Source organism: Haplochromis burtoni, unplaced genomic scaffold, assembly GCF_018398535.1.
Source record: "Haplochromis burtoni strain Fernald_Lab_line unplaced genomic scaffold, NCSU_Asbu1 Contig_122, whole genome shotgun sequence".
Lineage (NCBI taxonomy): Eukaryota > Metazoa > Chordata > Actinopteri > Cichliformes > Cichlidae > Haplochromis > Haplochromis burtoni.
The window spans coordinates 1,385,678-1,401,256 of NW_024582483.1; the positions used below are offsets into that span (position 1 = coordinate 1,385,678).

General features: G+C 42.2%; 1 protein-coding gene across 1 annotated transcript in view; it reads right to left on the bottom strand.

Moving 5' to 3' along the window:
* Nucleotides 1–15,579, bottom strand: part of tmem131l (transmembrane 131 like) — a gene marked incomplete at its 3' end in the record, with an annotated part of 31,392 nt that continues 15,813 nt past the window's right edge. The window contains 30 exon segments of the mRNA XM_005929254.3: nucleotides 1–521; nucleotides 3,219–3,346; nucleotides 3,498–3,568; nucleotides 4,005–4,131; nucleotides 4,260–4,369; nucleotides 4,630–4,708; nucleotides 4,931–5,137; nucleotides 5,241–5,407; nucleotides 5,599–5,711; nucleotides 5,854–6,391; nucleotides 6,500–6,649; nucleotides 6,762–6,947; nucleotides 7,245–7,431; nucleotides 7,528–7,670; nucleotides 7,977–8,104; nucleotides 8,209–8,278; nucleotides 8,391–8,500; nucleotides 8,639–8,708; nucleotides 8,826–8,949; nucleotides 9,034–9,100; nucleotides 9,186–9,356; nucleotides 9,536–9,680; nucleotides 9,868–9,970; nucleotides 10,055–10,160; nucleotides 10,238–10,296; nucleotides 10,957–11,110; nucleotides 12,302–12,376; nucleotides 13,617–13,721; nucleotides 15,080–15,196; nucleotides 15,310–15,433. Of these exon segments, the coding sequence (XP_005929316.1) occupies nucleotides 222–521; nucleotides 3,219–3,346; nucleotides 3,498–3,568; nucleotides 4,005–4,131; nucleotides 4,260–4,369; nucleotides 4,630–4,708; nucleotides 4,931–5,137; nucleotides 5,241–5,407; nucleotides 5,599–5,711; nucleotides 5,854–6,391; nucleotides 6,500–6,649; nucleotides 6,762–6,947; nucleotides 7,245–7,431; nucleotides 7,528–7,670; nucleotides 7,977–8,104; nucleotides 8,209–8,278; nucleotides 8,391–8,500; nucleotides 8,639–8,708; nucleotides 8,826–8,949; nucleotides 9,034–9,100; nucleotides 9,186–9,356; nucleotides 9,536–9,680; nucleotides 9,868–9,970; nucleotides 10,055–10,160; nucleotides 10,238–10,296; nucleotides 10,957–11,110; nucleotides 12,302–12,376; nucleotides 13,617–13,721; nucleotides 15,080–15,196; nucleotides 15,310–15,433 (4,234 nt within the window).

Below are 15,579 nucleotides of genomic sequence, written 5' to 3' on the forward strand. Positions count from 1 at the left end.
TTTTTTTTTTTAATTTTCTATGATCAAAACTGCAAAACAGCTAGAAAAATATACAACAAATGCTTAACCTTTCACAACATATAACATCTGAAAATGGGAACATAAAAGAAAAACAATATTCACATTTTCCCCATCAATGATAAAAGAACATTCTTTTTTTATTTCCTTTTCTTGACTTATAAGTTTCCAATTATAGTTAAGCTCTGCTGTATTTACTTGTTTTAAACATCTCCACAGTAGCCGGAGTCGTTGGAGAGCTGCGAGTTGGAGCTGCGGTTGGATGAAGAGTTCCATATGTCCAAGTTCATGTGCGGGCCGAAAGGGTTGAAGCTGGAGTACTGCAGCGGTCCGCAGGCCCCCACTGGCTCCCGAGTAAAGGGGGAGTGAGGCGGGGTGATGGGGGACACCGGGGCCGATCGCTCGGGCTGGAAGTGGCTCGGGTAGGGCTCGATCTGGGGTGTCCAGATGGATCCAAACAGGCTGGACATGGGGGAGAGACTGCGGGTACCCGAGAAGTATGGCTGTGGGGGCGGAAGAGAGGAAAAACGTTGTCAGGAGGGGTCGACAGTTTCTGACCTCACCTTTCACTGCACTCTGATACCATCTGTTCCCCACAGTGACGACCTGGCTGCCGTTTGTCTCTCCTTTTCAGCAAAAACAAAATGACCTTTCCAGTTCAGCAAAGACGGCAACACTTCCCCTTTTCTCAGATCTAGCTGAAGTGTTACTGAACCAAAGTGAGTCACACAAGGGTCACAGAAATGCTCAGATGTATACAATACTGTTAACATCTGTATAAACTCATTTGTCATTGATGCAGCAGATGTTTACGCACTGACACTTCAGTATATATCAATAAAGATGTGGTTTAACGACCATTAGAATCGTATCTGGATTTTTCCAAGGGTAGCTGCATAGGCAGAGGCCACCCAGTTACTTCGATCTATAAGCAGCCTGAAATATGAGTCACCACTCAGTTCAGGAAAGTGCTTTGAGGGTTACTTCTAATAGGTTTTCAAGGGGTAAAGAATTAATGTTTCCTTTTCTTTTTGTAGCCAACTCTTCCCAACCTGCTTCACAGGCCGGGCCTGACAAATAAATAGCTGTGCAGGATGCTGGATTAAAAGAAACAACAACAACAAAAGGCCAAAAGACTTCGTGTTAATCATGTTGCTCATTTCTGCCACACAGACTGGACTGGTGGAAATAAACCAGCTGCTGTAGCAGCATGCTCCTTTTTCTTCTTTTAACTCTCTGGTGCCCTATTTAGGGTATTTGACTCCACACATCTATATGACAGAGCAATACCCCCGCCCTATTTTTACCCTCGGTAAAGATGTACGTGACGCAGTCTCCTGTACTCTTCTGTCTTCAAGATGAACTTCCCTTTCTCTTATCCAGCCTGTTAGCTTGCATGTGAGCCTGTCTGTTTAGACTGGTTTATGGGAAACATGTATGTTCCTCTGTAGATCACAACTATGACTAAAACTTAACAAGAACCAAAAGAAAGATGTGAACTGGGTTTTAATTTGAAAGGAGCCAAATTTGTCGTCCGTCACTGTGTGTTCTTTTATGTCAGGATTAAATCAAAGCGTCACCCCCTCCGTGTTAGTGTAGCTACACGAAACAGAGGCTACAAACAGAAGAGAAGCTGATTCTATCCTAAATACAGTAACATACTCTTTAACCCAGATTCCCTGCTTCCTTATTTCTGCACAGAGCTGATTACTGTCTGAAAATGATCAGAAGTCAGAACACAGACGTCAGAGGTGTAATTACACTGATCCAATCGACACACATCCAGCTTACATCTCGAACAGGGACATCGAACTCGTTTTACACTGTAGGCCACATGTAGTGTGAATGTCAATGGGGGAAGATGGATCTTTATCAATAGGAAAAGCTGTAAAACTTCGGAAAATACAGCTAAAAGCTCAAAATCTGTGCACTTTTCTAAAGCTGTCCAGTCGGCCGGCTTGAAGTCTTTGCTGGGTCGATTCTGATCCCCACGGCTTATGTTTGACACCACTGATCTAAGGTTCGAAGTTTAAACTGGAACCGCAACTGGGTTTTATCACCCATCACACATTTATTTAAAGAGTAATCTTGACAGATGTGTCAGCATCTTAACCATCTCCAGCCTATCAGAGATAAAACAGTGTGTTTGTTTATACCTACAGTGCGACGATGTCTCTGCAGTACTGTAAGGCAAACTACACCACCCAGTTGTGCTAGAAAACTTCTCTGTGTTGCTTTATGTATCCAATTTACAGAAGTGCAACTGTGTATTTGTTTTAGGAGACTGAAACCCCTCATGTGTCATCTTTACATGGTTTATTTATAGGCCTCACGGCAGGTTTAGTTGCTGCAGTTCAGTTACTGCTGTATTTGCAGTGGCTGCTCTGGTTGCAGAAGCTGCCATACCATCTTTACTGTGCGTTCTGTTAGTATAACACTGCGAGTCACTCCCACCCCTTACAAACATGTAATCAGAATAATGTAAACATCAAAATATGATTGTGAGTAAACAAAAAGTAACTTTACAAGGTGCAGAAAAAAAAGATAAATACTCTCTTTTTTTTTTTAAGAAAAACTTCCAATCTGTTGCCCTCGACTGACTGCAGCTGAAGTCATTGATTTCAGGTAATTTTACTGTCATTTGTTTGCACCACCACGATGAATCATGAAGTAGTGTTTTGACTCTGGTTATTGAAACTAAAGAAATGTATTTAGAGAACCTGTGTGCTATAAAAACATAATTTTTTCCCCAGTGTATAGAAAATATATCACAAAAGGAATCATTAAAGACAAACTGCTGTCATATATAACATAATGGACATAAAATAATATCTCCAAGTACAATTAGTGTGAGTAATTGAAACAGCCACTGGAAGTGGTACAAAAATACAATTACAGATAAAAACCACCGTTCTTTGAAGCAAAAGATGTAAAACCACGAATTCATAGTAACATTTGCACTTTGAAACAGAATATCTGCAAATGAACTGATTACTGCCTCTCAGCCTACCACAGGCATGATGGAAAAGAAAAGCCCTACAGTGCTGCTATTAAATTAAAAACAAAACTTTGTGGTGTAATTGGTGCAGCTTTCCTTTGCCGCCCTCAACCAGATGCTTTCTCCCTAAATTGGCACCGAGTCATGAAAACTTTAAGAACCCCCGCGTTAACCATCTGACTCGAGTATTATGAGGCGTCACCTTGCTGCCCACACAGGCTGCTGTGTCCCAGGTCGATTCCTGAGGCTGCTCGTCACTCCAGATGGTCTGATTGCTGTGCATGTTCTGGCCCTCCTGACTGTGAAAACCACTTGTAAAAGTTCCATTACCTGCAAAGTGATAACAAACAACAACTCAGACTTGAACCAGCAGGGACGTTTAGCCTTTGCATTATTTGTTGGTTACAGTATTATATAGCTGATCTTCTACAAAGCAATGGGAACACATAACCGGTTCAAAGTGCTTATCATGAGCTCGTACCTATGTAGCCATTTTCCGGATAGTAGTTATAGGAACTGTTACAGTGGCTGCTGGCACTATTCCAACGTAACCTGCAGGAGAGGAGGAAATTTTTAACAGAGTCAAAGAAGCTGAAACACTAATCTACAGAAAAGCAAATACGCAGTGCAGCAGCAGAGGAAAGATATTCAAGCATGTGCTTACTCAGTTAGGGATGCTGTTTACAGAGAAGGGTGAGTAACACCAAACTTTTGAGATGAATATGCAGATTATCCACAGGTGAAAAGCCGCTTTATGCTCACATTTGTAAAGTTATTTCCATTTCTATCTATCTATCTATCTTCTATTATCGTTTTTAATCACTTTATGAATCCAAGAGTCTGTTACGGACACTAGATTTGTTTTAGACTCCACTAACTCCAGCCCTCTCTTTGGTGCCGTCATAAAGACCCACGCAGACAGTTCATTTACTGGAACTGAGTGAAGCACCACTAACCAAGTGTTTCCATAACATCTTCAAATACTCACCCGCGGAATGACGCGGTGGTTGGTGGTATGTAGCGCATTGCTTCGGTGGTGTTGTATCTGAACTCACTGGTGAGGGGGATAGGTGGAGCTGACCACGTATCTTCAGGCAGATACTGACCTGTCACATCTGTGAGGAGAGGACACGATAACGATTACGAAAACGGACGAGACGCACAACCGTTGTAGAAGACGAGTTTACTGCACATTTTGCCTTTTCAAAAAGTGTGCTTTTGCTATAAACGATTAAGCCTTTACCCGTGTTCTGGTCCATTCCTGCAGCAACAGCAGCAGCAAAGCTTGAGGTCAAGCTGGGCCTGGTGGACTCTTGGCTTTGGCATTGGTCTTTATGGTACAGGCTGTTCATGCTGAACAGAGGAAAGGCAAACGTTACGACTTACACTGCATCTGAATAAACCACAAGATAACCTAAATCCAGCTCTTGGCATTACAAACTGTACAAATCCTATGAAAGCACAGTAAAAAACACATGAATGACCACCTCTGACAAAGTCACTGGAATACAAATTACAGACTGATAAATTAGTATTTGTTTAAGTTGGCAAACAAAAAGATTAAAAAAAAGAAATGTTATATTGATACTAATCAGAACCAGTTCTTGTTGTACCTTTTAGTCTTATAGTTGGCATTAATGGGCTGGTAGCTGTCAACCTCTTTTGGGTACACACTGTACTGCATGGAGTCCCCTGGAAAAACAAACAAACTGACTAATGTTAAAAAGTGGCAAACTACAGTTCTCATCTATTATAAGAAGACTTTTACTGACTAGTTTCCTACATTACACGCATTCACTCAACGGCTGAGAAAGTGTGAGGCTGGCTGCAGAGACAGCACCGCTATAAACCCAAAAAAAGCAACAAAACAATTTGAGTTGGGTTTCTTTTCAAGAGAAGGTAAGCGCCCCATACTTTTTCTAGATGAGGTAGTGGAGCGGTGTGTCCGGGCACTGGCGTCCTTGTCTCCCTCCATGCTGCTGGTGCTGCTACAGCTGCCCCAGCTCCCTCTGCTGGCCCTCACGCTGCCCGATGAGCTGCCTGAGTCTGAGCCTGATTCGCAGACGCTGCCCACGCGCCACTCTGGAGTACACTTCTTCCGAGTGCGAGCAGGACACACACCTGGCAGGAACAAAGCCCAGCGAAATGAGAATCGACTTTCCTCACCAAAGTAGCTTCATTTAAGGGAAGCTCGGTAATGGCCGAGTCAGTTATTTGTGCCCACCGTTCTGTTTGAGTGGGCTCTCAGCAGTCTGCACAGGCTTCAGTGCTTCTGTCTTGAAGCTGTTGGTGGAGCGGTTCCTGCTGCGGGGTCCACTGACAAAGTCCGCAGTTTTCCAAACAGGTTCCTTCTCCCTCTCTGGTGTTACTTGCATGTTGTGCTCGGGAGCGCTACAACAGTAATTGGGAGACAAATCAACAACAAAACCCCCCAAAACAACACATTATATATATTTATATTACTGGGTTAACTGAGTGTCTGCTTGTTTTTACATTAAACGTCAAAGATATGTCTTAAGGCATCTTTCATCACGAGCTTTAAAAACATTAAGTGTTGCTTTGGTTAAGTACGTGTGTATTACCTGGAGACATTTTCAGTCTTCCTGCGGCTCCTCTTTCCCTTATTATTCCCTGCTGCAGTGCCAGACTCTGTGCTCTGCGCTTTCTTTTTCTGTCCTTTGCAGTCCTCTCTCAGCTAGACGGGGTAAACAAACAGGGATGACAGTTGGGTTTTTTTTTTTATAGAAATCTCTTTGATGATAAAAGTCAAAGGAGAAATGAATTTGTTATTGTAATTAAACAGAAATGCAGCAGTCTAACAAAAACTCCTCCTTTACCTCGACTTCAGAACTGTCCCTTTTCTCAGACTCCATCTTCTCTGCATAGTGCTCAGTGTTTTCTATGGGACTGCACACTAACAGGCCCGGTCTGGGTCCTGGACCCAGTGTGACATTATCTGGGAAACCAGCAGGTATTTCCATGGGAAACATAACCGCTGCTGGCATTGTATCTTCTACGACTTCTTTAAAGTCTGGGGCTGTCATCTTCTCCATCTCATTGATGAAAGCTGGCTCGTTGTTGTTGTTGCAGACGTCGGTGTCGGGAGTGAGGGGAGGGTCTGGTCTCAGGTCTTCCAGCTCTTCGTCCACTGTCACAGCACCAGCTGATGCTGTGGATGAGCTGGGTTTATATTTGGAGTAATAGAGTGAAACCTTGCATTTCTTCTGTTGTTGGGAGGGTGTGGTTGAGGAGCCCTTCTTTGAGGACTGAGGTCGAGGGGCGAGGCTGTTGGCTAAGGCTGGAGACCCGCGGCCTTTGCCTTTGTCGGATGTGTGGCAGGTGTCCACGTAGGTCTTACAACTGCCTTTTGTTTTACTGCACAGACAGACATTTGACTATTTAGAGTGTTTTAACACCAAAACGTTTTCCTGCTATGTTTACGATTGGTCTACATAAATAAATGAGGAAGAAAAATCTACATACTGTACTCCATTAGGTGTGATATTACTGACTGAACCATTTTCCCGGGACAAGACAGAGTTGTGGTTGCTCCTGCTGCTCGGTGCAGAGAACTCATGCAGGATAAACTGTGCTTGATAAAAGGCCATCAGGCACACACCAAACAAGGAGAAACTGCAACAAAAACAGAGATCCGAAAAAATTTACAAGTTAATCAAAAACTAAACCCCAATCAATAAACGTTCCCCGATGCATCCGCTTCTCCTCACAAATTACTGTTACTGACCATGTGAAGATGAGGGTGACCACCCAGAAAGTTTCCTCCCAGCTGGGGCCAGGAACCACCTGGGCACAGAGGGGCAACATGTGATGGGGAAGCGTCACGTTGAGGGTAAAAGGGAAAGAAGTGCCACGTGATGTCACAAGGGTGAGGTCCCGAATGACCCAGGATGAGGTGAAGTCTGGGGTAAACCTGAAGACGCGGACAGGTAGAGGCAGAGAGAGAAACAAACAGCAAAATGATTAAAAAAAGAGCCAAAATGATGAGATTTTTAAAAAAGGAGAGGAAGACATATTCAGGACATATTGTGCAAGAATATAAAAAAGGAAGAGAAATAGCAAAAAATAAATACATAACAAGAGAAGTAGGATATTGGGCAACTAATATATTGCGCAACCAGCAAAGTAAATCACATTATGGTTTAAAATGAAACCCAAAAAGTTAAATGAGGGGAAGTCATGAAGGAAAGGGGTGTGAAATTCCACTTACGCTATTGTGAGCTCAGAGGAGCTGTTGTGATCGAGGCTGAAGGAATGACACTGCAGCACCTCGAAGCCAAATCCCTGACACTTGTAACCATTTATATTCATTGACATGACCGTCAGGGGAAGCTCGCCAGCATTCTCCACCTTGAAGCTCTTTCTGATGGCAAAAAGGGGCTTATTGCTGCGCAGACCTGTAAGCGTCAGAAATAATGCCCATTAGCCTGATTTTGATCGTACGTTAGCTTAAAATTTACATCAATATGACAGCTGATAAACTTCACTCTCACCATCACGACACTCCATTAGCGTTGATTGAGGAACATTAAAGCGTAAAGAGGCCCCAGGACCGGGCAGTTTCCCCCCGACTGTTAGCAGCTCTTTAGCCCCATGGCCCTGCACCATCACCATGTCAAACACCGTCAGGTTGTTCCTGAAAAAGAAAGAAAGAAAGAAAAAAAAGATTAAAAACACACAAACTCAGACGTCGAAACTTAAAATAGGAAATCAAGAGACACTTAAATCATGCCGCATTTAGTCTTCAGTGTTATAAACAGACAACTTACCGACTTTTTAAAAACTGGCTACAAAACACGTTCCACTACACTTTTGTACCAAACCGGGTACCACAAAAATGGCGGAAAACGGATTTGTGAAATGTCTATGGAACACAAAAAACTCAGCACATATGCACCCAGAAAACACAATCAAATCCATTAACACTATTATCAATGAATACCTGATGATAAGAATGGTGGTGGTGGGTTTGTGTTCAGAGGGAGTAAAAACCACAGCAACCTCTCTGGACTCCCAGGGCTGCAGCAGCAGACGTAAGACTCCGGTTTTTTCTTCCATATTCTTACTCACCTGTACAGATGCACACAGGAGGGAAGAAACGGAAAGGATTAGTCAAAGAAAGGAACATGAGACAGTGGCACAGCTTTATTTTGAGGAGTTTTTCCGAGACTTACCTTGGAGGAAGAAGCCAACAGAGAGAACTCTGTTGTGCTGATGTTAACAGAGAGAGGGCTGATATTAAACCTGCCAATCCAAACAAAGAAAACACCTTCAGAAGTGGAGTAGAAGGAGGTGCTGCGGCATCAAAACTCCAAACAGCCGTGTACTAAACTGCAACAATAACTTGACAATGTACCATTTGGTTAGAAGGTCCAGAGCCTCCAGGGGAGCAGGGTACAGAGAGAGGACCCGAATCTCTACAGAAACCACTGAAGACGAAGGGTTCTTCAGCATGAACGTCTTAACCTGGAACAAAAAAAAAAAATTCCTTTATAAGACAAATGCTTGTTAAGAATAAATGTTTCCTAAATTTAAAAAAAAATCTTAAAATGTACAACTAATAAAAAATAAATGCTGTATTTTCACTAAACAAACATCACCCACCTTGCTCTCATTGACAGGAGTAGCACCAAAGTCCAGGAGAGACGATGCCTCCACTGGGAGTCTCGGCCACCTGACAAGACGAACATATTTACATGAATAATTATGCTAATGCTGACCGCTGATGGAATATAAAAGCACACAGCGCAGGAGTGTGTTTCTCTGTGTGTGTGTTAAATTCAAGAATAACCTGCAAGGCAGCTTGTCTTTGTGGCTCTGCCATCGAGAGCAGAGTTCAGCTGCTAGTTTGCTGTCCACAGCCCAAGACGAGTGGGAAAAATCTGGAAGAAGAGAGCGTTGCCACTCTGAGCGACCTAATAAAACACACCAGAAAATAACTTGGATTATAACATCTTCCATCACAGGAAGAAAGAAAGAAAGAAAGAGAGAAGTTTTACCTGTTTCAGATAGTCTAAGAGGACAAGGACGTCCACACTCTCTTTCTGCCTCAAACACCACCTCTCCCTGATGGCAAACATACAACTTTAATTTCTATACAAATGCCCGACCCAAACACGCTACCTACTCACCACTGAAACTGCTATTTTACCTTGGAAGGATTAGGATAGAAGTACAGTGGAACTTGCAGTGCTGTGCCCAGGCTGGTATTCAGACTCAGGGTGGAGACCTGGTTAACAGGCAGGGCCCTGCTGAGCAGCTGGAGGGACAGGACGTGCCAGCAGCCCTGAGGAACTGTCAGTGGAGTGTTGAAGTTCATCACCTGACAGACAGGGGGCAGCAGAGATAGTCTGTTAAATCTTCCACTTTGTTTAGAATCCATATGATGAATGAATAACTTGTTACAGGTCAAAATCTATGCACCATAACCTGCCGCAAATTTGATCATCGTGTGATAAAAACTGCGTCCTATCATCACATGTTGCAGTAGTGCATGCCTACCTTCATTACCCCCTGCAGCTTCTCTGAGAGGCTTGCATTCAACACAATGAGAGGCACAGGGAAGGGGTTGGTGAGCCACAAGTCCACCTGGTTAGCAGCTCTTTGTTTCATCTGGAACAGGCTGAACAAATCCCCAACAGGCCATCTGAAGAAAGAAATAAAAACATTAGTATAGAAATGACCCCAGAAGGAAAATATAGATGATATACATTGATATACTTGTCTGTGTTTATTAGTACCTTAAAAACACTTAAATGAACTATTTCTGGGGCTACGTTGTCTCAGATCAGATACACGTTTATTGTGATGATTACAAAATTCCTCCATGTTACCTGTGTGGAACATGTAGTCCAGGGAAGCTGTAGGCTGTCCTGTTTCCCATAATTTTCAAACTGATATGACTTATACATTTCTGGTCGAGGCCAGGCAACGAGCCTGATAGGAAATACAAATACAATTTCACTCAGAAGAATCGGTACGGGCTTAGAGCAAACTATTGCAACTTAAATAAGTAGTCACCTCTGCAGGCCAGTGTAGCCACTTCAGTGAAGTTTTTTGCTTCTGGTGTCAGAAGAACCTGATTAAAGTCCAAGCTAGCCTCTACTTTTGATAGCACCTGCATGTCCTGGAGACATTAAACAACGTTTTAGAGCTGCAATAATTCTACTCGCTGACTGTTGTACAACAAGGCAGAACTCTCACCTTTATATAGAGCTTCTTCCCTCCAGAATTTAACATATAAACTCTTATTTTTGATTCCCCTGTTGGAAGAAGCAAAGAGGAATGAGAATAATGTATACAAATGTGATTCATGTGTAATACAACAGAATGAGGATGACAGCTCAAACAAAGCGACATCAGAAAACAGGTAAGTACAATAAAATACTTCAGAAAGCAGTTCTGAAAAACAATAATGGTTCAAACTAATCACGGGAACTGTACACTGATGCTGTGTACACAACTGTGGCCAAAATAATTTGAACCTTCGCCCCTGATTTGGTGCAAAAACCAGAGAAAGAAAACAAAATCAGGACTGCTGTCATATTTCCCATGCCTCTCATTAGACAGTTCTTTCGAAACTGCAAAATAATCAAAGTCTTTTAATTGTATTCCTTCTCTAGTTAAACTAATACGTTTAAAAAAATGGAAGCGACTCCACAGGAAACATAGAAGCTCTGTTATGGTTAAATCTGTTAAAAAGTAATTATTTTGCTTTGATAGAGCTCCACCACACAAACATTCAATGATGTAATTCATGTGTAGGCTGAAATAAATAAATAAATAAAATACCAGTGCATGTTTCTCTTTTCATACTGAAATACTGTTTTATGAACGACAGTCAGAGTCGGGTCGTGCAGCGTGGCACGCTTGCGGTGTGAATTGCCTTCAGGGCATGAATCAGAAAGGTCGCAGACACTCACCGAATGCATCCTGTTCAGCAGCAGGGGCCACCAGTAGGACCAAAATGTGCTCAATGACATAGGGCTTGAGCTTGTCCAGGTCAGCAGGCTGGTCACCACGCGCTGACAGATTAATCTGCAGACTGAGACGCTCCTCGCTTTGGAGGCAGGACCCCTGGGACAGAACAGGAAAAGCATACAGTCATGCACCAAACACAAGGACAAAATAAGGAGCACATGAACAATGACGAGTAATCTGAGAATTTAAAACAAAATCCAACAAGCGGGAACAGAGACTAAATACATACCCTGACTTAGATGCCCACTTTTGCCAGTCTGTTAACTGCTACCACCCTCCCTGTTACTAACACCCTCTTAAAGTTGGCAGATCAGTAGTGGGATAGTGCAAATCTCACTACAAACCAGGGATCGTCTCAGTGGGTGAATCACCACTTGAGGAACTGCAGACAGATACTATGGCTTGGTGCCACTGGGGGATCAAGACCTGCAAAAGCAAAACTAATCCCGAGAAACCAAGACTGCTGGTAACTTTCTGTTGGGCTCATTTGATCTGTACGCAGCCGCGACTCCGACCCAAAGCCCATTTTGTTCAAGTAGACTTGAAAAAGAACTGAGCAGCAGGTGTCGGTCCTGGATACGAGCCAAAAGTTACGGCCGGGGCACTCACGCCACAGCACACGAGGAAGATTTCAGTTTGTATTAATATGACAGCGTAGTTGTCTGTGTCTGCAGCCGTCTTCTCTCACTTCATGTGCACTTCTTCGATTATAAGGTCTCTTGAGAAAGCAATTAAAAGCCTGGCAAGAGATCTCCCTCTCCTCAGGGCTTCTGTAGAAAACAGAAGGCGCTCAGATGACGAGCCCGGCTGTCTGTTGGACGTTTAAGACTGGAAGGCCTTCTGCTCAAGAGGACTGAAGCTCAGCTCCGATTTTGCTAAGTAGGGGTGAACTAAAAATGGTGCAAGATCAGACATCGTAAAAAAACCAAGTACGCGGCTAACTGCCTTTCTATTTATTTCTCCTTATTTCCACAAAGTTTGCCCTAAGCTTCTTCTCATAGCATCGTGCTTTTCTTTTGATATTTTCAAATGCTTGCAGTAACTGCAAATCAAGAATATCTAGGATTTTAAAATCAACAACAGTGCTTGAGAGAAGCTGCTGAATTTTCAGGTGTGTTTAAAACCATTCTGAGCTGGAGTAATGTGCCAAGATCTTCCCAGAACCTCTAAATTCAGAGGTCTAAAATCCAGGCACGCGAATCCCTGTACTTGTAAAACATGATTCTCCAGAGCAGCGTGTCAGCTGAAAAGGCTCGACAACTACTGCAACAGATGGAGACAAATTACCTGTGGACTGTTCCAACTCTTCGGTAAGCTGCACTCCAGGAGTAGACCCAGTATAGTGATGTTGGAGGCATCTTCCTGCAAGAGCAACAGCAATGGTCACAGGTTAAACAGCCTTTTTCTTTTACTTGCTGTAAAAGCATTTGCATTGCAGTACTGTAATCCCAACAGGTGCACAACAGGATACAAAGTTTAGAGCAGCTTTCTTGAAGTTGCACTCTGATATTTTAAAGTACAACAATTTGGTGTATAAAGACCACACTTTTTCAAGGTAAATAAACAAACAATGACCAATCCACTTTGTTTACACTGATTTGAGAGCTGCTGATTTGGGAAAGGTGTGACAAAAGAACATCAAGTAAAAGTAAGCATACATGCATGTACCTAATTACAGATTTGAGCTGAACTTCAAGCAACAGAACAGAACAAAACTGAAAGTCCTGGCACTGAAGTGCTTAAGCAATTATGTGTAAAGTGGGAATGAGCTCAGATGGGGAAATCACTACAAAGTTGCAAGACAGAGTGAAAAACACTTTTTCAACCTCATATGCACATAACATGGAATAAGAACCTAAACGGCACTAAAAAGACTTAAACATCAGCTACATCATGAAGCATAACACCACAAAGAAAAAAAATGTTGCAAAAAAATTGTAAAGTTGGTGCAAATGTTACAATTTGTGTGCGATAAGAAGAAAAAGAAATACACATATACATGAACACTGTGGGGGAGAGATAGAAAGAAAAAAAAAATCGTGCATGCAGCTTTGGCAGCCGTTTGTGTGACTGAGTGAACACAAGTCTCTGCACTTCGCTCAGCTGACATTTTGCAACTGCCACCCCACTTCCTGTTGTGGAGGCGGACACGCCTTTCAGATGCCTCTTACACACAGACAAAGACAGACACACACTTTCACTGCCTCAGCTTGTTTCAAAAACTATACAGAAGTTGTTCATTGGTTTTCGGTTTTGTGTCGCTGTGAAGCGTGTACGAATGAATGCTTCTGTGTGGCTAATTTGATTTGAAAGCAAGTGTCTGTTACATTGGAAGCAAACATTAACATTTTTAATTAAAAATGTTAAAAAAGAAGCTTTTTTTTTTCTATCAAGTTTTGTGCTGACGCCAAACACATTCATAATTTAATAAGACCTAGCTCATGCCAGTGTGCATAACAAAGCTCCTGTTTGTATCTTTGCAGCCAATTTTGTTTATCAGCGTTGGCAGGAAAGTGGAAAATCAGCTGTTTCCAATGATGAGCTCTTATTCAATACTCTGTGTGTCCTCCACAGAAAAACACAGAGACATTCAAGAAAGTACCTGAGTTTGGGTCAGCTTAATGCTCTGGATGTGAGGGAATATTAGCACACTATCCTTTCTTTGGACAGATTTTAACGATCCCTGGTCTTCTCCCACACCAAATACCTGAAAAACAAGCAGTTAACATTTATACATTTATACTAAGAAACATCGTCAGCAAGTACACAAACAAGTGTCATCAACACATACGAGTGTTTGGGATGATTTATTCCAGTCTGAATGCACATGGAAGAATTCAAAAACAATAAAGGCAAACTGGTTGAATATAGCTCCACTATATGTTTAAACTATGAAGGAAATTATGCAAAACTATCAAGTGCAAACATTACTGTATTAAAGACAGTGGCCTGTTATTGGCTCATGTTTACTTCGTTGTTGTGGCACTGTACCGATTGCAAACTTTAATTTCACATAGAAGTTTCTATGGTATCTTTTTTAAAATCACAGGTGTGATGGCTTGATCCTGATTATATCCTGAAATAAAGTCAAACTCTTATAATGCTGCTGTGATAATAATAGCAGCCTGTGAACACCCTTACTCCCAAAGCCACTCCTTAATAATAATCGAACCAGGAAACTCTGAGTTTTGTTGGTAATAAATAAATGCCAGAGGAGTTGCCAAGATGGCTGTTGAGTGTCGAGACTTGCCTATGACAACCGTCATTACACAGACTTAAGACTTTTGGATTTCTGTGGGCAGTCTCTGCATGCTTTGGTTTCAGTGTAGAGCCCAATTATGTCTGACATCCAACTTACAACTTAACTGATCCCGTTTCAAATACAGCAAGCATTGCAAGTGACACAATTTTTAGTTAAGCCGAGCCTTGAAAGGCAAACATCTCTGACAAAGCTAACCAAAGGCTACAGTATTTAAGCAAGCTGAGGTTAGATAAACCCTAAAGTGGTCTCACAACCAGACTTTATTTTTCTTCTCCTTGTAGCAATCTACTTTAACTCGAGCTTGCAGAGTTGCAGTAAAATGCAAAAACATTTTCAGTGAAATAATTAAAGCCTCAAATACACAAACAAAAAAAAAAAAAAACTTATGAAACAGCGTGCTTTCTACCTCGAGGTAACAGCGGAGCCCTGAATAAATAAACGCTTTCTCCTACCAGCATTATTTCTCTTTATTTCTTTAGTCTCAGCCATGCTTTGCAAACAATTTTTGAATTAAACATCATTTGCATGCTCAACTTTCTAATGGCACAAAGATCAGCGTTTTGACTTGCGTGTGAGCGTGTGCACGTGGGACGAAGCAAGCATGAAACCAGCAGTCTGGTCAGCTTCTATTTTGGATAACACTTTCTTAGAGAATAACAAAAGCTGACATGACCGAGACTGTTTGTAAGCTCATACAAGGACACATACTGCGATAAAACAATAGCATGCAAACAGTAAGCAAATGCTTATCCCCTTATCTGGAGACACGAAGTGAGGGTAAAAAAAACACGTCTGCAACTCACCTGGTATGACAGCAGCCCATGGGCCGATGTGTTTATAAATAATGTGTTTTCTATATTGCCCTCCTCAGACGGGAGGAAAATTAGTTTAAAAGATGCCTTCCCCCTAGGAGGGATCACCTGGGTACAGAGAAAACACAAAGCAATAAGTTATTTGAACAAGATACACATTTTACTTCAATTGCAATTATTTCTAAGCATCACTAGTTGTTAAGAATCTTCTATGAACTTACTCTTCTGTGAGAGGAAGGTATGTAAAAATGCCTGCTGGATGTAAACATTGACAGCAGTGTGACAGGAACTTCCTGACTGGGGTTGTGTATATATATGGTTTCAGCTCTTGGCAGCCCCAGCGGCCTGTAAAGACACACACGAGAACGTTAGGATTCCCCAGTGAGTTACAGGAGTGCCATGGCTAGCTGAATAAATGGAGGTACACATCATTATAGTTCACTACATACACATCTATAAGAATATTCACACATGCCTGCATACCTTAGATC